The sequence below is a fragment of the Chinchilla lanigera genome, unplaced genomic scaffold, assembly GCF_000276665.1.
Source record: "Chinchilla lanigera isolate Chin_1 unplaced genomic scaffold, ChiLan1.0 scaffold00009, whole genome shotgun sequence".
Lineage (NCBI taxonomy): Eukaryota > Metazoa > Chordata > Mammalia > Rodentia > Chinchillidae > Chinchilla > Chinchilla lanigera.
In genome coordinates, this window is record NW_004955410.1 from 36,651,287 (window position 1) to 36,674,433 (window position 23,147).

At 41.0% G+C, this 23,147-nt stretch overlaps 1 protein-coding gene across 1 annotated transcript in view; it reads left to right on the forward strand.

Moving 5' to 3' along the window:
- Positions 1–23,147, forward strand: part of LOC106147761 — a 192,388-nt gene that overhangs the window by 80,957 nt on the left and 88,284 nt on the right. Inside the window, exon 3 of the mRNA XM_013510500.1 lies at positions 15,620–15,676. Coding sequence (XP_013365954.1) covers positions 15,620–15,676 — 57 coding nt within the window. The remainder of the gene's footprint in view (positions 1–15,619; positions 15,677–23,147) is intronic.

The window sequence follows — 23,147 nt, forward strand, 5'->3', positions numbered from 1 at the left end:
AAAAGCAGCCAGCAGAACCCATGGCACAACCTGTATATTGGGCTTCCTGAAATTTCATCTGCTGAATTTAGTAAGTCCACCACCCTAAATCCCAGTCTCCTGCAAAGTCTCTGGGCCTGGACAAAATGAAGACAGATTTTAACACCCATGGCCTCTAGTCCAAGTGCCAATGGAGTCCTTGTTCCAGTTTAAAACCTCCTGAGCCTGGCCTTTACTGTTTACCTTCTGAATTCCTATTAGCATTTTGTTTCTGAATGCAGACCAGAATCCTCCATCAGGCTCTTCTTACAGCATTCTGAGGCTTACCTCACCAGCATCTTCAAGCTTTTCCAAACCATTTCCAAAAGCTTTTAAAGAATGTAGTCAGGTACGGTCACACCAAAGACTCCATTTCTCTGGTGCCAGTTTTCTGTATTAGTCACTTTCCTGTGACTAGGACAAAATACCCAACACAACTTACAAAGTAACAGTTTAATTTGGCTCATAGTTTGAGGGATTCAGTCCATGGTTTACTGGCTACAAGGCAGAAATGGCATGGTAGCCAGGAGGCAGAGAGAGGAGGAGCAAGGAAAAGAATGTAGCCTTTCACAACAAAGTGTGGTGGTGCACAGCTGTAATCCTAGCACTTAGGAGATTGAGGACGGAGGATCACCATGAATTTGAGGACAGCCTGGTTTACATTGTAAATTCATGACCAGCCTGAACTACACAGCAAGACCTATCTCAAAACAAACAAACAAAACCCTAGAAAAACAAAAAGCAGAAACAATAAAAATGATTACAGACTTTAGGTTACACCGTTGGTGACCCTCCTTCAGCTAGGGTCTACCTCCTAACAAGCACCATGAACTTATCAACAGTTTAATCCACTGAAGGTCGATTAAAGGTCTAGCACCTCCATGACCCAGTCACTTTTTAAAGGCCCCACATCTGAATACTTGAGACTTTGGGTGATGATTTACATCTAACCATAACAGTGGCTTACTTGGTCTTTTTATGGTACCCGAATTTTAGATACTCTAAAAGAACAGGCACAGATAGGCAAGCACTTAATATGCTTGGTAGTGTCCCATTGGCCTTACCCAATGTCATGTTATGCCTGGCATGACACATCAGAAGGTGTGGTCTATTAGGCACCACAACAATAATGTGCCTCCGTAGCATACAGGAATAACTCATTAAATATTTCTGTTGAGTGGGTGGCGATGTTTCAGTGCAGAATTATTCAAGACTGTTCATTAATACAGTTCTTAAGGTTAATTTGCATTCAAATGTCCCTTGTACTCTCTATGTCAATATATATTTACTTCTTTTTGACAATTTGGTTATATTCTGGTCCCCCCAATCCATATAAACCCAAACATAATTTAAAATTTGTTTTAAATTTGAAAGTAGAAGTTTTCTGTAATTCAGACTTTTTTAACTTTTGTGGTTGGAGAAGGTACTCAAATTTTTTTTGTTTGTTTGCTTTTGCAAACACCTATTACGTTTTACCTAAATGATAAGCATTGAGTATTCTTTCTTTACTTGTGGTTGCTTCAGGCACCTGAGGCTAGAGAAAATAAAATCTTTGTCCTCAGGAAGTTTAGGTTAAAACATTTAAGTTAAACATAGGTGAGTTGAGAGAAGCTTAAGGAGATCTAATGAGGGATGCGATTTTTTTGTTGAAAAAGAATACTTCTGTCTTGAAAATTTTATTTATCTACCTCTCTCCATTAACATGCGTGCAAATTCATCAGCATACTATTGGTTACTTGATAGAGAAGGGAAAAGGACAATAAGAGTGAAAAAGGAATTTAAAATCTTTTTTTCTTAGAGACATTTTAAAAGTTCTAGGAGTTGCTGAGATTTGAGGACACTCAGAAGGAAAGTATGAAAGTGTCAGTAGTATTAGAACACACCAAAGAAAACATGTGCTCGGCAGTGGCCCATCTGGAGTCAGTTTATACATTGAATATTGGGGCCATTTTGTTGGGGGAGTGTTTGAAATATGGAAGATAATTGAGGATTCGAATCACAGCCAGAAAACTGTACGTAGGTATAGTACTTTTGATAGTATGTAATAAGCTACTTAAGTACAGAACTTCTCATACATAACCATATATATGCATACATCCTGAGTTTTTGGCTAATGTGCAAGATCTGATGATACAGCTCTGATGTGAACCCTGAGTCCTTTCATACCTGACATATCCCCAGGTGATATGGGTGCCCAAGAGTTCAGCATTAGTAATGTTCCCAAAGTCCTCGTCCTACACAAGCTTGTGAGGTAAATTTGCTCTGTCACCTCACACTTCACTTTGTCATTGACCTCCAGGAGGACAATAGAAATCCTTTTAGTACCTTTCCACATTTAGTCATTCATCTCACAGCTGGAAAATACATATAATTTAAAACGATTTCCTTTGAAAGGTGGCATTAAACCACTTGTTTAATCTGGACTTTATTAATGGATACAACTTGAAAACAAAAAGCTATTTGGTGTATATCAAATCAATTGGTCCCTCCAGGATGTCATTCTAAGCACTCCATACCTGAGTATCAACAAGTCTCTTGTTTATATCAGATTCACTTACAAAGCCAAGTTGTTTAGAGGCTCAGACACCCTACTCTATCAGCTTTTGCCAAGTATTGGCTGGTGAAAGAGGGATCAGAGTATACTCATCATCTTACTTGCATGGCTGCCTGAGCCACTCTCACAGGGTTTGTCCCAACCCGGCCACCTTGAAGAGTGGCCATCCTTCCTCTGCTGTTTATCCTATCAGGTGTAAACATTTCTGGAGGAACTGAAGACTTGTTTGCATTTATTTTTTCAATTTAGATTCTTTATTCTTTTCTCTCAATGTTCTTCTTTATAGTGGAAAGTAGAGTAAATATAGCCCCATTGATCTAGCCTATCCAGATAGTCCTGCCAAGAATCGAGATTTTTCCAGTTAGCGGATACTTTCACTGGAAAGATTATGTACTGATTTCCACTGAGAAGATGTTATCAGTGACCCATTATTAGTGGAGCCCAGGCTTGAACAAGTTTGTTCACACAGGGGCAGCAGGGATCATCATAGTGAGGGCTTTGGAATTAGATAATCTTGTATTTGGATTCTAGTTCTTCTTCTACTAGCTGTGTGACCTTAGGCTGAACCTGATTTTTATGAGTCAGTCTAAATCTGATGGATTTCCATCTTTTCAGGTGCTTGGAAAATCCACTCTCCCTCATCGTTGGGTCCTTTCGTGTGTCCGGAGGGGAGAATGATTTCTGATCTTCACCCATTTGTGCATGCTATTGCCCCACCTGCCCCCATGCCATCTGGTCCACTCGGAAGGGAAGCTCTGCTCCCACGCTGGCAAGCTGACCCTGGCGGCTTTGGCATGGTGACCAAAAGCACGTGTTCACTCTGCTCTGCACAAGAGCCCTGTTTGCATCTTCCGATATCCTGCCTCCAGCAGATAAATGTGTGAATGGAGCAGAGCTTTGCTTCTGTGAGGTTCTGGCTCTTCACTTTTAAGAAAATAAGCTCCAGGGGCTGAACCCTTCTCTGATTTGTTCCTATAGTCTATCACTGTCATAATCACAGCTCTAGAGAACTCCAACACCTAATTCCTTCAGAGGTGTCTGGATTGGTCCACCCTATGTGTAGACAGTTTCTCTCTTTTTCTAGAACAACAACAAAATACCGGTTTACAGCTACCACTAACACTTCCTGTGTGGTTATTACTTGGAGTCCAGCTACTCTAGAGGACCACTAAGCATCTCAGCTTGGTTCACATAACAAACACTGGATAGGATCATTCTCATTTCTATATGGGAAGAGAGTGTGGTTCATAGGGTTTGACCAAGAGCCAGTAAACGGAACAAATCATGGAAACCTGGTTGCTGTGTTCTCGCTTTGCCAGTGTCTGTTTCATTGAGGTATGTTTCTTAAATGCATTTTTCTTATCTGAAAAAAAAAAAGTGTGTAGAGTATTTACATTCCAAAATATTCTTTCATCCAAAGAAATCTGATTCACTCAGCTACTGACTGACTTCTCAGCTAGGTCTCTTTCCAGCCAGTCCATAAACTGAGAGACCCTGATGGGAGGTTTTAGATTTGGAGGCAGTAAATCACCAACTGAAATCTCATATGAAACTCTACCATATAAGACTGATAGAGTGAAATTTTACTAGTATAGACTTATTTTTGAAATCTACATTTAGAATGTTTATTTACTGCAGTGTCAGAGCAATGAGACTTACCAGAAGTAAATTGTTTATTTTTTTGTGATGGTGGGAATTGAACCCAGCACTGTGTGCATGGTAGGCAAGTGATCAAGAAAAAAAAATTTAAATCAGGTGTTGTTAACTGTACAACAGCTATATTTATATCTTTGTTTAATGAAATTCTGTACTTTGCTTAAATGCATAATGCTGTATTTCAGAAGCTGTTCTTACAGATAATTATTTGCAAATTGTAACTTTTTTTGTTTTGAATAACTTGCCTTAGGATCCCAGGATCTTTTCAGTCCACCCAACATGAGGTAGGGAATGTTTGTTTCAAAGCTGTAACCCTGTAATTAAACTGAGGAAGGAGTTGCTCACACTGCTTATCATAAGCCTAGTCACACAGGAAACATCTCACTCTCACAAGAAATATTTGCCGTCTCTCAGGTAGGCTGCTATCACAAAGGACTTTGCACAGTGCAGTGAAAGCAAGGCCCCGCAGATGTCTCTGGGTCTTGCCTGGTAAGCCTGGAAGCCCACACTCAGGTACGGTTTTGGTTTGTGTGCTTGCAGCGAAGACTTCAGGATAGTGGACCTTGGATGTGGGTGGGGTGTGCTGTGTGTGTGTTTATTTGTGCTGGTGTTGGAATATGAACCCAGGGAGCACTGAGCTATACCCCCAGCCCTTTTTATTTAACTTTTTGAGGTAGGGTCTTTCTGTGTAGCCCAGGGCTGGCCTTGAACTTGTGATTCTCCTGCTTCAGTCTCCAGGATAGCTGAGATTATATACCCAGCACACATGTGGGTTTCATAAAACCCAGTCGGGGCTCTGGATTCCCTTAGCAGTGTCACACCCAGATGTTCCCATGTGTGTACCAGGCCAGCAGAGCAGCCTGCTGGGAGGGCAGTGGAGGCCCCAGGCAGGCTCCCTGGCACCGTCACAGTAATGGGGTAGTGATCTACAGTTATGAAAAGCTTGCATATAAATCAGGGTGATTTTTCTTTTAAATTGCAGCTTTAAAAATAGCTAAAATGTATTTGAACATTAGAAGCAGATGTCTGTGCTGTCTTGGAGCACTTCCTCCCATAGGAATCTTCTTAACAGCAGCCTGATACTTACTGGATGCCTGATTTATGTTAGGAAAAATGTTTGGCTCCCTGTGGAATACAGGGATGAAGTTGGGGACAACAAAATAGTGCAGATGAGAAAATAACTACAATTCAGAGAAAGAAAGAGTTTGTGCTCAAAAAAGAGAAAAATAACTTCAGGTACAAAGAGGGAGCGACCTCTTCTGCCTGAAAGTCAGGGACTGCTTCCTGGAAGAGGCATTATAGTGGCCTTTGTGGAATATAGGCGTTGGGTATGAGAATATTAAGGAGGAAAGATTGTGTCCTAGAGCATGTTGGCTTTGGGGAGAGCATAATTTTAGGGGAAAATTATATGTCTGTCAACCTTCCTAAACAGATTATTGTCTTCATTTAAATGTATTAGCTCTAAATGTGTTTTAAAATAGAATCCATTATTAAGCCCCAAAGTACCATTCTGTATATTACAGTATTTAAATATGCCTGAAGGATCATCTTTCAGAGTTAATGCTGACAGTGATTGACTAGTTCAGATTAAGACTTTTTGGGTGATAACTTTGCCCAACTTGGCTGCCCGTTTGATCCCTCTGTGTCAAAAGTTTGCCCTACACCCACATGGGTTGGTGATTTTGAGCATCCGTTTCTGTGCCAGACCCCGGAGAGTTCCAGGTACCCTGCATTGAACAAGTCAGAACTGAACAGGTGAATTGCATGCCTGGAAACCACCTGAAAGTCTTATCATTAAGCTGGATTTAAAAAGATAACAATACAACTTGCATAAAATGTATACCATAAAATGTACACCTCCCAGAAGCTTTTACATTTTAACAGGGATCAAAGCTTTGGCTAGAACTGCTTCTAATCACACAGTGTGTAGGGATAATGGTGGTTGGAGCTGTGGGACATTCCCAGGCCTGCTAAGTTACTGGCTTTTTAAACAGCAGGGTTGGTTGTGTCCTATGTGTACTTTAAGGTGGGGACAGACTCTGATCATATGCTGCTCTAGAAAGTCACTGAAAGAAAACTACTGTATTGGGAAAATCAAATGAATATGCCATAACTGGAAAGGGCTGTAGTTACAGTTTGGCCTTTTTTGATGAGCAGTTCAGCAGAACACAGGGAGAGTCAGTACACAGACTGCCCTGTGCTCTGACAAGCTGTGGTCCCTAGGTTAGTTACCTAGCCTCTGTATGTGTCTGTAAAGCAGGCACGATGCTGACAATAGTAGCCACGTCAAAGGATGGTGGAGGGTCATATAAGTCAGTGTATACAGAGCATTTAGAACTGTGGCCACCACCGTGCAAGCACTATATATTAAAATTAGCTACTGTGTCTTCTATCTGTGCATTTGCCCGGTTTGTCGGTTTTCTGAGAATACAGGTAGACAGAAGCGGAGAGTAGATGGGAAGCTGGATCACATGAGATTGGTTAATTCCTTCTTCCCCTCCTCATACTCCCCACCCTCCTGCCCCATGGACCCCAGTTATTTGTTTTGTAAGGCTATAACATCATACTTGAATGTACGACCTTGGAAAGTCCTGATTAAGTAGTTTTGGGCAAAGCTCTAATGGCTGGAAAATAATCAGGCCTCCCACACATACCTGCTCAGCCAAGAATTTGTTTGCCCCAAAAACTGTGGGTGGGCGGAATGGAAGCGAGCACACGCCCAGGCGTCTGCGAACTCCCTGTTCTTGCTGAGGACAGTGCTGTTGCCCTTCCTCAGCTCACTAGTGCTTTCTGTCATTTTTTAAAATTCTCAATTGTAGAGAAATATTTTCACTTAAAAAGAGCCTTTTCTCTCTCTTCCTCAGCTCTTAAGAACCACCCACTTCCTCACTTCCTTGTTTGTTTGTATGTTTTCTAAAGTTTGACCTTTATTTGCCCCTTGGTGTGTTGCTCTTTTGCAGATTTCTGCCGAGCCTGAGAGAGTGAAATACAATGTACAGCAGTGATCTATAGGGCACCTTATGTGGTTCCTGGGTATCTAGTTCTGAGCCAGGAACTCTGGAAGGGTCCTGGAATGTCTTTTGGTTCTTGATAGCCAGAAACAGAGACCTGTTGCCTTTGCCCTGGGACACATCCCCGGGCCTGGCTCTGGCCAGAGCTTTGACCCTCCTCCATTCCTGTGGGCCAGGCCTGGATGCAGGGCATCTCTTGTCTGCATTCTGGGGAGATAACTGCCACTTCAAAGAGGGGTTTGTGTCCCTGTCCCTGGGAGGCAGCTGCACTGGGCCACGTGAGTCTGCTTGACTTTAGTTATTAATTCTTGGCTTGTGTAATGCTTGCTTTTCCCGTTAGCCTGTTTAACACTGCATCCTGTTGTCCCAGCTAAGTTCTGTCCTTGCAGCAGGTGTGGGTCTTGTCTCTATAGGAGGACAGGTGTGTATCAGCCCTCTCCTGGGGGAGGCCCTGTGGGGTGGGGTGGGAGGAGGACTCTGCAACCCCTCAGGAAACCTCTTGGGGAGCCCTGAGCCCAGCCCATTTCCTCAGCCCACCCTGTCTGTTTGCATCCCCACTGTGGGTTACTTGAAAGGTGAGTGTGAGATTTGATGGGACAGAAAGGGGACTAGGGAGGGTGAGCTCCGCCCTCTAGTGAGAATCAGAACGGGTCTTCCCAAGGAGAGACATACTTTGCTCCCTTATGGCTGAGGAGTTTCAGAGGCAGCAGGCATTCACTTTGAATTGTGCCACTTTATTTCCCCTCTAGTTTGGCTGAATATAGAAGAACTGGCAGAATGAGGAATAAAGTTTTTGTGTTGCTTTGAAAATGAGATCCTGTATACAGCTTCATGACCACCAGACTTCCTTTCCCTCTGAGTGTCGCTGCTGTTCCTGCTGCAGCCTGCCTAGCTGGGTGGTACTTCTCAGGGCCTGTATGGGACTCTTTCAACTTGACACAGATCCATATTCTCTGTCACTTGTTGCCACTTTAAAACCTATAAGATAAAAAGAAATCTACAGTAAAATTTGCATTTGGTTCATTGCTGCACTGTCAGGTTGGTTTTCGTTGTACAAATTAGCACTTTTTTTTTTAAGAGAATGTTAGAAATAAACTTAAGATCTGATTTATTAATTAGTGTTGGGCCAGGAAACTGATTTTTGCTAATGCTTCTAAAATATGTATCTTGAAGCAACATTTTTAAAAAGTGTCATGTAGTGAAATTAAGACCTTCATTAGTTCCTCCTACCATACCATTCTCATTATGGAGAAAGTCCACCGTGCTTTCCTCTTGAATGATGAAAAGAGAGGGGCTGCTGGTTCATATGCAAATGCCCTGCCACCCACTGTGCAGAGGCTGTGGCCTCTTTTGTTAGGCATTGTCCCTACACCAGTCTGGGTTGGCCTGGGCATGGCAGAGCCCTGAGACCATTCTGTTGCCATGCAGGGCAGCAGCCCAGAGGAAAAAAGAAGACTAGAAGAACCAGGCTTTCCAGAGGTAAGGACTGGCATGTGTTCATAGCCTCACCTGGGGACAAGTTGGGCCAGGACTAGGACGGTCCGGATGTGCTCGTGTTGAAAGGGTAGCCTGGGCAGAAGCAGAGCCAGGTTCTGTGGTGTCAGGCCTGGGTCCATGTGTCTGTGCAAGTTGTGCTGGTGTGGCTTAGGGAAAAATTTCTAATTAGTAATTATTGTTATTAGCAATGCTTCTGTGATTTCCAGATTTATTTATGTGTATGTCACTCCCCTGAAAAGTCCCAGTCAGAATAACTGTTCGTAGAAGTGACCACAGAACACATACTTGCCGTGTTTGACAGTTGCCATTGTTAAGAGTTAAAAGACACAGATGAACTTGGATGTTAGATTCTGAGAAAAAAGGGTAACAGGTGGTAAAATAAAATTCCCCTTATCTGTACTTACTAGTAGTTAGGGTAAAGGCTTGTATAAATTAGGGAAAATATGAAGACAGTTCATTTTCTGGTTTGTAGAATTCTAACATAAACGCTTATAAAAATGTTGATGGTCTGCTTGGTCAGTAGACACCCCTGTACTTGCTTTAATGATGTTTACTCTAAACTTGAGCAAAATGCTGGGGATATATTTTCTGCAGGCTTCTCAGTAACTGTGAAAGGTTGTTTTTCACATAAAGTGACTCAAGAAGAATACCGTTCTTATTAATATATGTACACTTAAAAGGAAGTTACTAGAACTGTTTCTAAATAGCTTTAATAATAAACAGACTATAAACATACGTACAATGATAAATCTTAATCAAGGCCACAGTGATTCATCTTTTTATGCAGGGTAAGTTCATTCAAACTAACTTCTCTTTCTGGATCACAGTGCCTTCTCCAGTGTAAGTAACAGTGATGACTCTGGCATCGTCTCTCCCTCTTCACCTTCCTCCCCTCTGCTTCCTTTTTCCCATCATCCATCAAGTGCTGTGGAAGTCACTGGAGTCAGCAGTGGGGATGCGTAGGTAACCAGTCCATGGCCCACGCTTAGTATTTACAGCAGAGGCAGATGTTGAAGCAACTTGGAAGAACAGCATACTGGCCACTGTGCTCGGAAGGGAGAGAGCACAAGATTTACAGAGAAGGCTGGGTTGAAGCCAAGTTTTCAAGTCAGAAGGGCTGGCCTGGAAATAAAAAGTATTCTAGGCACAGTGCCTGTGACGCATGCAGTTGTGAAACTGTCTTTGGGGAGTGACACACAGCCTGGCCTGTGTGCCATGCTGGGTGCTGGGGAGGAATGGGTGGCAGGGTGAGGCTGTCTTGTAATGGTGCTAATGGCGCATGCTCGAGGCTTTGCAGTATTTTCTTACCCTGAGCCTGCTCGGTTCCTTTTCTGTGTAACCCTGGTTTAAGACGCAAGAGTGGTAAAATGAATCTGTTTGCTCTCAGCTACTTGCCTTTCTGTGGTGGTGTGTTTCCTTAAACCTTGCCCCGTAGAAGTGTAAACCTTTGTTTATCTTTCTTCTTCTATTTTTTTTTTTTTATACCAGGAATCAAACTCAGGATCTTGTGCTTGCCAGATAGGCACTGTGCTGCACAGTTATAGCCTTGGCTCCAGTTCCTTCTTAATAGATTGTGGTTAATAGTTTTTTTCCCCTGTATACAACTCCATGGTAATTTCTCGTTCATCCTTTCAGAGCCTGTCAACAATTGCTTGTGATCTCTTCGATGTATCATACAGCTGTCCAAAGCCTTGACTCTACGCCACGCTCCTGTCTATGGGCCTCTTAGGCCCCTTTCTCTCTGTGGCTTCCTGGATTCCAGAGAGAGAGCCTCAGTTAGTGTCCTCCTCACCTCACTGTCTCCTTTTGGTCATCTGAGGATTTTAAAGAAAAGTGAAAAGTAGGTCTTTTTACAGATATCCTTGGGATCTTTTGTCCTAGAGAAATGGTGGAGGATTTTGTTTTGTTTTGTGTTTTTGTAGGGGTTTTTCTTGTTGTTGCTGTTGTTTTGTTTTGTTTTTTGGTTTGGTTTGGTTTACTGGTAGGACAGGGAATTGAACTCAGAGCCCTCACACTGAGCTCCCCCCCCCCACAGACTCTTAAGTGGCTAAGTTTCCTAGGTCTTGTACTGAAGTACATTTCCAGCCTGTTGAACTTTTTCAAAAATTTTTAATTAAAAATTTTTTTTTAAAAATTTTGAGACTCAATAAGTTGCCCCCTATGGTCTCATACTTGGCAGTTCTCCTGTCTCAGCCTCCCAGAGTGTAGCAATTACAGGTGTGCACAAGAAACAATATTTTTTTAAAAAAAACTCTTCATTGCTGTTATACTTTAGAAGGAAACTAAGAAATATATGCTGTGAAATACTAATAAAAACAAATTAGGATGAACTAAAATAGCTCAGAAAAACTGAGAGATCTATGTAATGTACAGTTTATGTTTTCACACAAAGTACCTGTATCTGCAACTGCATTTTACCGAGTCTCTAGAAGTCATGTGCATATTGAGGGTTGAAAAGCTCTGCTCTGATGGGTGTGATGGCAGCCCCTGTGTTACAGGAGACATTTATTCACGTTTGCATCCGTAGAGAGAAGCTGAACAAATATGGCCTATCAACCCTGAGAATTAAATATGGAGAATCAGCATGAATGTGTTTATAAGCAGAGATCAGGACAACTTACAGTGTTTGACCATACAGCAGTGTTCTGTTTAGGTAAGGACAGGGTGTGTTTACTGAACAGATGAGATGCTCATAGCTTGATTATAGCAGGTGAGAAGCTGTCTCCCAGCCCTGGAGCAATGGGAAATGGTTTCATGCAACAGCTGTGTGCCGTGCCCCACCCGCCCCCATCAGCAGAGCAAAGAATAACAAGGGCGCTTGAGTTTGTAAAGAGTTCTGCCATGTTCATTTTGCTTTACATCATGTTATTATCCTCAGTTTCTCAGGGACAGTCTTTGTACAGGGGAAAAAAAACCCAAAAAACAAAACAAAAACCAACACTTCCTTAGGGATGTGCCAAGCATTGCTTCTGGGCTGTCCTCAAGCCTGCAGCTGGAGCAATTCAGGATTGCACCATATTGAACTGACATTGGCTGTTAAGAATCCTTCCATTTGGTGTTTATCATGTTATGTATCAGTAGATCTTTAAAGAAGAAAACTGTGTGGATTTATTAACTGTCATGGCCACATGAATAGAATGGTCTTTTCTCTTAACTGGAGAAATCTTTTATTTTCAGGATAAGTGAAAAGTGCTGGGGCCGGGGATATAGCTCAGCGACATAAGCGCTTGCCTGGCAAGCCTGAGGTCATGAGTTTGATTCCTGGTACTCAAAAAAAAAAAAAGAAAATGAAAAGTGTGGACTATATAGTGGTGACCAGTGTGAAAAATACTTGTATGTTTAGTTCTTTTATAATGTGATACAAGGATTTTTGTTTATTTCTGCTGTCCGTAATGATATTTTCTGTACTAGGTTAAAACTCACTGTTAATAATGATTAAATCAAACATACATCTGATTGTTTTAGTTAGCATTCCATCACTGTAACAAGTACCTGAGAAACTAGCTTATGAACAGACAGGGCTTATTTTGGCGGCAGAAGGGGTTTTAAAGGCTCCATCCCATGGTCTGTTGGCCTGTGGTGATGCAGTACAACATGGTGGGCGTGTGTGAGTAGAGCAGAACCACAAAGTGCAAGTCAGGAAGCAGAAGAGAGAATGGGAAGTGGGCCGGAGTCCCACCGTCCCCCTCAGGGGCCTAGCACCTGTGACCCACAACCTCCCACAAGGTCCCATCTCTCAGAGCCTCCCCCACCTCCCAGGAGTGCTACCAGGGGCACCACTGGGGGACACTTAGGACATAAACCATAGCAGTGAGAAAGTGTGAAGACCACTGTGCTCAGCTCTCCAGGGAGTTAGTTAGCCCCAGGGCTTTTCCTTCAAGTTCCCAAAGAATCCAACAACCCTATAGGATATTCATGGCCATACCATTGCCCAAGGCACGCTCTTATCTCCTCACCATCTCTCGGATGGTCCCAGTAGCCTAGTAACTGGCCTTGCTACTTGCTCCCTTGCTGTCTCCAGTCTGCTGTCAGTGCAGCACCTCATCATCCTGTGTCTACCTGAAACACGTCAGTTGCACTCCCTGGCTCCCAGAATAAAAGCCAGAGGCATTTAGTGCCACAGAGCGGAGCCCAGTACTCTTGAGCGCTCACCTCCTTGTGGTGTTCCCTGTGTTCAGGATAAGAGCCTTCAGCCTCAGGGCCTGGCATTTGCTGACGCCCCTGTCTGGAATGCTTTCCCAGGATATCTGCATGAGTCTCTCCCAGCCTTCTTCAGGTCTTAGCTCCATGGCCATTTGGCCATTGCTCAGTGAGGCTTTTCTTGACTCTCACATTTCAGTGTTAATTCCCCACTTCACATAAACACATTCCCATCCATTCCTCTTCCTTTTGATTTTTACCACAGCCCTATCATCTAACCTGTTTTATATTTTTCTTAAATATTTTTGTCTGTCTACCAGAAGGTTACCTCCTGGCTGAAGAGTGGCGGGGTTTTATCTTACTGAGTGTATCCCCAGTACCTACGATCATGCCTGGCTTATTTGAGGTGCATATTGTTTTTGAACAAGTAGATGAAATTGATCCTCACACACGCCAAAACTAGGTATAAATTAAGAACCAGATACATGGTGGGGCATCTTCCTACCAGTTTTGTTCTCAATGACAGGGGAACATCTTTTAAAAATTAACCACAGCTTGAGCCATTTAAAACATTCTACACAGTGAGTTAGGAAATGCCCATTAGTTGTTGATCTGTAATGCAGATGGGGAATATAGTTGGTATACCCCACTCCAGTGTGCCATGCAAGCTCAGGCCCTGGGGGTGGGAGGAGGGGCAGCAGAGAAGCCTGTTAGGCCCTCACTGTATGGTATCTCAAAGTAAACTCAGTCTTTCCTGGTCGCTGCTCTGAGAACTACTGCTTTGGGTGTGTGTGTGTATATATACATGTGCGTATGTCCACTTAGCAGTATTGTCATCAAAGAGTTCCGTTGGCTGAAATGTATGTTTTCCTTCTTGTTGATGGTGTTTCTTAGTAACCCACTGCCAGAGTCCTCTCTGCAGAATTGCTACTCAGATGTGTCTTGAACTTTGTGCTTAATGATCATTTGGCTGTAAAGTATAGGAACAGAAAAATTTACAGTCGTGGATGTAGACAAAACCCATCTCATAACTGGTGCTCCTGTAGCAGGAGGCGCACTGGGGAGGATGGTGCCCGTTCAGCCACCTGGTCTGCCTGGCAGAGTTAGCCCTGTTTTGGTGATGGATGCAACAGGGTTTGAGAGCCCAAAGCCATCGTTTGTTGAGGAACCTATCTCCACTGTGGTGGACTGTACTAATAAAAGGAGAACACTGTCTATCTTAGCGGAGCTGCTTGTAGTCGAGGGAGGAGAGAAACAGTTGCATGTGTAATTAGGCACTGAGCTAGGCCCCACGAGGGAGGAGGTGAAGGTGTCCTGGGAGCTTAAAATAGGGCAACTTGTGCTAGCTGTGGAATTGTGTAGTTTGAGCTGGTATCTGCAGGTTACCAGGAAGGGAGGGTTTATGGGCGTTTATTGAGGAATGGATACAGCATGTGATTGAGCTTCCATGCAGAGGAAATAAGCTATGCAAACTCTCTGGGGTATTGAGGGATTGTGTACATTGATTGGTGTAACTGGAGACCAGTGTGGTTGAAGTGAGATGGTGATGAGCCAGAGGAGCATGCAGAGAGCTGCAGAGGTGAGCAGGGCCAGAGTACACTGAGTGTCAACTCGAGTGTGTCCATGAGAAAACCCTTGCACAGCGTTGAAGGGCATCGGTAGGGCTGACCATGATCCATTTTATACTTTAAAAGCTTTTCTCTGCACATGTGGTAGGTGATAGGTTAGAAGGGTGAAAGTGTGGAAACTAGAAAAATAGCTAGAAGTGTTTTGTGTTTGTCCAGGAGATGTTTTGTGTTTGCAAGACATTGGTGGCATGGACTAGGGACAAGCTGGTGGACAGAGAGAGAGGCCATGCCACGGAGGTAGTGGTGGCTGGCATGGGCTCACTAAAATTCCGCTGCAGCTGGTGTCTGATCTTTAACCTGCCTGTTAGAAGGCTGTGCCTGGGGTATATTGACTCTCAGTAAATAGCCGCTGAGTGAAGAAATGGAACTATGTTAGTCAAACTGAATGGTGCAGATGTCCAGACTGCCTGACTTTTTCATTGTGAATGCATACAGGGGCCTTCTGGTTTTATCAGTCTCTTGAAAGCTTCATCAGTATGTAAATATTGATAAACTAGATCCTTTATGGGACCTTACTAGTGTGATAGACTTTTGAAACCAGAATTGAAGGACAGAACCAGGACGGTCATGAATTCTCTAAGATGACAAACACATGGCAGATTTTTTAAAGATCTGACTTGCCTAAGCAACACCCTTTTTTTTCCCCGACTTTCCATAACAGTGCTTTAAAATTTCAAGTAAAACTTTTTAAAAACTACATCTCCCAACCCATCCTATCTTTAGAACTGTAGTTATTTCACCTGGGAGGAAAGGTGTTCACCTAAAAAAGATTTTCAGTGGGAACATACTTTGAAAAATCATATCAAAGATAGAAGAATTCAGAGTCAAAGATACTCTAAATTGTTTTCCTGTGCCATGTTTACTGTGTCAATTTAATGTCCTTTGAAACCATAAAGTATTTGTTTTTCAAATTCCTTATTAGTAGTACGTGCAGAGATGGTATATTTTAATAGATCCTTTTATGAAGCCAGTAAATTTAGGTATTGGAAAGAATAGATTAGAACTTAAGGGAAGCCCTTTTGGTACTCTTTGAGTTTGGAAAATATCAAATAGTGATGTAAAACATTTGTGCATTTGTGACTGCGCACTAACAGTGTTCTCTTTATCTTTTGCAGGAAAAAAATGGAAAAAGCAAACGTACTTTCAATGCAACCAAAAAAACCACTGAACAGGTAACTGAAACTGGCAAAAGTTGTATATACATGTATTAAGCAAGTTAATATTTATACATGTGTGGAACAGTACTTGGCAGTAAATAGGTAAATGGTATGTAAGTGTTCGTTATTATTAAGTACTTCTAAGTGTCCTAAAGCCCTAGTGAGCCAACTCGAGTCATACAAAAAAGTCCCCACCATAACCACCTACATAAAGCAAGCGTGAGCATCACTGGTAGGTTCTGATGTGGCCTCTCTGTGGCCTGTTCAGTGGCACAGAGAACCCTGACCACTTCATCTGTGACTAACCATTTGAACACCCCTTAATGATGGCCTCATGTCAGATTGGTTTCAGTTTTGGAGATAGAACGGGCTTCTTTGAGGTTGACATGGCCTGGAGAAGGGTGACATGAGGAACAGTGCTGCCACTTTCTGCAGGTGACATGGTAAATTGGAATTAGAAAACGCAGACTGTTGAACCTGCCTAAGTGCCGACCTGAAAAGCTGTTGGCATTGCAAGCTACTGATATAGTCAGCAAACAGGAGTAGGGCACATTGTAGGTGTCAGGGACTGCACTGTGCGCCTCAGTGTTGAAATGTCCCCTTCCTCCTCACTCCACCCTGACCTCTTTGGATTGGTGCCAAATTCTGCGTCTTTTTGCCTCTGTTCAGAGACTCAGGTCTTTCCCAGTGATTGATGCTGTCGATTCCACCGTTCCCTGGCCTTCAGCCTGAAATGGGTTTCATGTGGTGCTACTGAGCTGTCCTTTGATAAACTTGCTCTATTTTAGTGTTGTAATGGCGCACACGCTTTTTTGCCCATCTACCCATTTTCTGCATTGATGTGCATGAGTCTCTTCATCCTGAAAAACCCCTCAAACTTGCCTTAATCCTTTATGTGTTGCACTTTCTGCCTTTTGAAACTAGCTTCTGTTTTCTCAGTTACCATTCTCTCTTCAACTTTGTATTTGAACTTTAACATTTTCTTTCTGACCAATAGCTAAGAATCATTTTATTTACCATTTTGAATGAAATACATCCCTCTGCTGTTAGCTCTTGTGTATTAAATGTCATTTTAATATGCACAGATACGTGCCTATAGTTCCAACAGCTTGGGAGGCTGAACTTGAAAGGATTGTTTGACCCAGGAGTTTGACACCAGCCTGGGCACACAGCAGGACCCTGGCTAAGCAAACAAATAACTTACACTGTGTGATCAAAATATACAGTGAAAGTTTAATTTTTAAAAATGTATGACAGTAAAAGACACATCATCACTTCCCCTCAAAAGCACCCTCCCTCACATCAGACACATTTACCCCTTCATTCTTACAACTTTCAGAAGTATTTGTGGTGTTGTGGCTGTCTTGATGCCCTGAATTGATTCAAAACATTTAACTTTCATGGTCATTTTGACTTCGCAGAAGAGTCAGTGGGTACATGATACCATTCTTGTGAATAAAGTGAATGAGGACACACTATAATATCTTACAGTATTTGACAGAAATTGATGTGAACATTTTGAACTGATCAAGGACATTGAAGCTGCCATGACAGCACAGCTAGACACTCATGAAAGAAGACTTACAGAACTGCTAAAGAAAGTAGCAAGAATAATGGGATAAGTGTTTCTGAAGTAAGAGGGAATATTTCAAGGGGGGGAGTTAAGGGTAAAATGTCTTTTACTATTATAATTTTTAAAATTTTCAACGTTTACTCTATCTTTTGATCACACCTTATAATTTTCATTAATTCCTATGACATTTAGAGCTCTATATACAGTTCATCATAAAAATTAACTATTCTGATGGTGTAATGTTATATTCCATGGCTTTACATGGCCCAGGGATTATATAGTTACAGCAGTGGTATGATCTTCTACACGTGGCCATCTTGGTAGGCCTTGTGGACTATAGAGAGACGCCTGCTGGCCCAGATGCAGTGTTGCATAGCTTTTTCTTACCCCAAAGTCTGTCTGTATAATTTTTAGGACCTTTCACTTATATAAGTGTGTAGAGAAGCTTTATATTGGAATGCATTCAAGCTAGCCACCTAATCTCCTCAAACGCTTTTAGTATTTCCAGTTCACATCTGATGAACTGAAATATGTTCATACCCTAAACCCCAGTGTAAAAAGCTAAGGTCTAATGAAGGAGGAGGATTTCATGGTACTGTATGATTCCTGTGCTTCATGTATGTTTAATGGGACTATGTAATGATGGTTTAGTAAAGCACTCACTAGTCTGGATTCATTAAAAAATTTTTGAAATGATAATTCATTCTTCCAAGATAGTTAAGTTTAATGTTTAAATAGTATAGTTTTGTAGCTTGGTTTGTTTTATGAGGTATGTGTGGTCTTGGTTTTGAATCTTGGGCTGGAAAAACTAATTGAAAAGCTGCTGCTTCCTTATTCTAAACTCTAGTCAGACTGTCATGGTGATTTCTGAGCAATGCTTATATTAGCAAAATTCTCACTGATTTCAGAGGCGAGCTTATTATAAAGGAATTATAATTTTGTACATGTAAGATTACTGTATTGCACAATAAATTTTAAAGATAATACACTAATACTTAATAATAAACTAATATAAACTTTATACTAATATAAAGTTTATATCTTTATAAAGATATAAACTAATACCTATCTGTGAGGACCATTTCTAAAGTTGATATGAAACAAACAAAACAAATTCTAGTTTTCCATTCTAGAGAGATCTTGTTTGAGTAGTCATAAGAGTTTCTAAATATTTTGTCATTGAAGTTAAGCCAGAGTTGCCTATGTGGTCTTCGTGTATCCTCTGATTTCACTTAGGAGTAATTCAACTGTTCACTGAAATTTAGCCAAGTATTAGTGCTACAGATGAAAACAGTCCTCTATGTTACAATTATTTTAAGTGCCATGTAGCACAGTTTGCATTGCTTTGTTTTATGTATATTGTGGAGGGCTTAAAAGTATTGTAAGAAGATAATTAAGCCAACTTGGTGCCAGCGTTGTGATGCATGCTGTAATCCCAGCACACGAGAAGCTTAAAGGAGGAGGATTGCCACAAGTTCAAGACCAGTCTGAGCTACATGGCAAGCCCTAATCTCAAAAAAATCAAAACAAAGAAACAAAAGCCAAGTTGGTAGCTCCTAGAGGTTTACCTATGAAAATTCTATGAGAAACATTTCCCATGGATTTATTTCGATTCCCCTTTAATTTTCACTTTTTAAAACAATTCTTAATGATTCGTGAATCTTTTTTCCTTTTAATAGGACTCACAGAACAATAACAATGTTTTCTTCTTAGCTTTGAGGTAAGGGACACAATTCCTTTCTTGGACATCTCTTCCTCAGATATGTTGTTCATTCTTTTACTTACTCACGAGTGACCTTGAAGATAATAAATCCCTGTATTTTCCACCCTGGGTGTTTGTTTCACTTAGCTGGAGCAACAGTCAATGCACTGCTTTTCCTGAAAGAGAGTCTGTAAAGGTCCAGGATGCAGTGGTGCTTTTCTGGCAGTCATTGCATTTTAGGGCATTTGAAAATCAGTCTTAGGAAAATGCCAGTGATGTTAGGCTAGTAGATGATACAGAGCCCTCTATAGCTTGAGGAAAAGCAAAAAAGGAAGGAATCATAGTGAGTGACAGATCCTGTTTCAGAAAAACAGAACAACATGTAGTTTTTAAAAAATTGTTTCATATTTTTCCAATTTTTCTGATCATTCTTCTTTCTTATTTTTCTGACTGGTAAACTAAAGTGAAAATAGAAGCTATTATTCTTTTTATCAAGGCACCTAGATTGATCATGATGTATGTGAGAAGTCACCATCAGGTAGCCAAGTACTTTTAAAAGTATAAATAAAAGAAAAAAACAAGAAAAGGTGTAACAGTGTATTAGCTTTCTCATTACCAGAACAAATACTTGACACTCACGGAGAGGCTTATTTGGGTTCACAGTTTCAGTGTGTTTAGTCCATGGTTGGTAGGCTCTCGGGCAGAACAGGCATAGTGATAGGATATGGCAGAGGAAACCTGTTCGCTGCATGGCAGCCAGAAAACACAGAGAGAGGGTAACCGGGATGTGAATACACCCTTCCAAGTCACAGCCCCAGTGATTGGCCACTTCTGGATGGTCAGGCTCCACCTCCAGACATAAGATTTGTAGGAGACATTTTAGACCTAGACCATAACAAATACAAGTGAGTTATGAACTAGTTTTCAACTTTAGTGCTAAAGTCTAATAATAGTTGTTGCTATAAAAAATAATGTTTGTGTTTTTAATGCGTAGTAGTAGCTAGTATTGTCATGTACAAAGATAAGATGCTACTTAAAGCATTCTGTAAATTCTGTGTTTTTTTTAAGGTCTTTGGCATTTTATATTTTTGATAATAATACAACAAAGAAAATAATCACGTTAAAATGACACTTGGTTAATATTTCTTGTGTTCTAAGCATTGGTTGAATGCCTGAGGAAAGATGCTAGTGTTGTTTTAGTTTTAAAGAGTATGTATAAGTACAAGAAAGCTAAAGTTAGTGTATGAATGAACATAATTACCTATTCCTGCTGAGAATGAAACAGTGACCATAGTTCATCAGAATCTTCTGCTGATTGGTTTGAAACAATACTACAGCAATATTTAAAAAGCTTTTGGTTTTACATGGTGAGCTAATAGATTGTAACAGAATGAAAGCAACTCAGATTTTCCTAAATTGGAGGATTATTTTAATAACTTTAGTGTTAAAAAGTTGTGATTTTTTTTTTTCCTCTTCTTTTTTTTTCTAATGCTGGAAATTGAACCTAAGGTCTTTGCTCTGAGCTGCATCCCCAGCCCTTTTTTATATTTTGTTTCAAGACAAGAGTCTTGCTAAGTCGTTCAGGATGGGCTCCTCCTGAACTTGAAATTCTCTTGCTTCAGCCCCACAAAGTAGTGAGATTACAGGTATGCAGCACCATTCCTGGCTTGGTGTTAAAAGTTTTTAAGGGAATATTTCCAATTTATAGTACACTGTTTAATTTGCAAAGATAGAATAGTGTAAGTAAAACTAGCCTTTCCATTTGAAATGTATATGTAATCAACATGTGTTTATGTCAGTATGTGAGGTGTACTTGCATCCATGCTTCAGGAAAAATATGTGCAGAAATGGAAGCGCTAGATCATATGGCAGTCCTGCTTTGAATTTTTTTGAGAGAACTAACTCCACATTGCATTCCATAGCAACTGCGTTTCATATTCCCACTGATAGTGTGCAAGCGTTCCAATTCTTCTTCCTCCTGCTTGCACTATTTTTTTCATATAACTAGAAGTTGTGAAAGTGATACCGAAATTTTGATTTCTGTTTCCTTGGATATAAGTAATGCTGAGCATTTTTTCATATACACAATGGTCATTTGTATGTTTTTTTTGGAGAAATACTTATTTAAATCTTTTTCTTTTTTATGTTTTTGTGGTAAAGGGGATTGAACCTAGGGCCTTGCACATGCTAGATAAGCATTCTACTACTGAACTACATGTTCAGCCCTTTTTATTTCATGCTTTCAAGCTTTATTTTGAAACGGGATCTCACTAAGGTAGCCAGGCAGCCCTCAAGGTTGTGATCCTACTGCTTCAGTCTCCCAAGTAGCTGGAGTTACAAGGGTGTGCCTTTACAGGGTGTGATCAGAAATACAGTGAATGCTGTTGCTGAGTGTCATCCAACAGAAAGACTGGTGCACAAAATCATTGTGGTATGTTCTCATCTACCTTATCCACCAGGTCTGGCACTGTGCAACTTCTGACTCTTCCCCCAAGTCAAAATGAACATGAGACATAAACATTTTTTAGTCATTTAGGACATGGGACAGTCACAACAGTGCAACTAAAGACACAAAAGAGGACTCCTAGAATTGTTTCAGAAAATGGCAAGAACAGTGGGGTGTGTTTGAAGTGTAGGGGAGTAAAGTTTCAGTTAGGCTAGATGAGTACATTCTAGAGATCTGAATGATGTAGAGATTGACTATAATGTCCGGGACAGAGCAGACACTTTACTCTTCACAGGCCGTGTTTCCCTTCCCCCACTACTCTTCCTCTCCACTCCTTCCTGTTTTAATTTTAAGTGAAATTAGCATAAAGCTTATATCAAGTGTATTTGCGGGAGAAAATAAATCACAGAATAATTTATATTTATCCATTTAAATTTGGAGTTGGAAGGATGGTGAGAGGATGTTTACCAGAAGCTTTTCCAACCTACAGACAAGGAAACCAAGTCTCTTAGAGCAAATTGGACTTGGGACAAGATCACAGAGATATGAAAGAGCAAAACTACTAGTGATAGGTAGATATTAGGTAGAAGTTCAGTCATTTTCCAAAATGAACATTAAACCTCACTCTTTTTTATTAAGTGATTTTTTGAAAACATACAAGCTCACTGCTTTTTTTTCCCCACTGATTAGCTTGAGGGCAGCTTGACATGTGTACAAATAGGAAAGAAAGACGCAAGCCCACACTCTGCCTCAGTGACAGTGAAGGTTTAAGGAATGGTTTTAACCTGGAAAAGCTTTTTTTCTTTAACAGTAGTTGCTTCCTGAGGAGTTCACTGTTTCTCAGCTTTGTGTGTCCTTATTCAACTCAGAAAACAACTTGCTTAATTTCTATGTTCTAGGGAAGCCTCTGCCGGATTCCTCCCCGAAACAGAATACTGCTGTTTAGGAGCATATTGCCCAAATTGTTTTCTACTGGTACAGTTTTAATGGGAACTATTAATGTATTATATCAGTGAATTGTGTTTGCTAGGGTTACAGTTTTACATTTGATTCCCAACCCACATAGGCTGTTCAGCCTCCCTATTTTGTTTTAATCCAATTCCCATATCCAAGTAAGACTGTTTTCTGACCGCTGTTTTGCAAGTGAATGCCCTTGGTCCCAAGTATAGCTAATGAAACAGGGTAAATAGGGCAGGGAAAGTGTGCATCATCATTGTAAAAAGTCCCAGCCTGTTAATACCACTTGTAAAAAGTGTGTCATATTGCAAACTGCGGACATTACTGCTGTTTCATCCAAAAACTGTGTTTCTTAGAAGTGGATTGACTAGATTGGTACATAACTGATTCATCCCTTTATGTTTTGAAACCACAGAGAATGTACCCCAGCTTATATCGAAAGTATTGGTTTTAGACACAAGGAATTACTTGGTAGTAATGAGCAGTTAAACCTGTTTATTAAAAGAAATAGCCTAGCTGGGCATGGTGGCACACACCTGTGATACAAGCACTCAGGAGGCTGAGGCAGGAGGATCCTTGCAAGTTGGATACCAGCCTGGGCTACAAAGTGAGCTCCAGGCCAGCCTGAATGTATAGCCAGACCCTGTCTCAAAAAGACCAAACTAAATAAATAAATAAATAAAAATAAAATAAAAAATAAAAGAAATAGCCTAAATAATTATAGATGGATAGTAAAATCCTATTTCCTGCTTCTTATGTGACATTGGTACTGGCATATAAGTAGCATTATTCAATGAGAAATTTTATT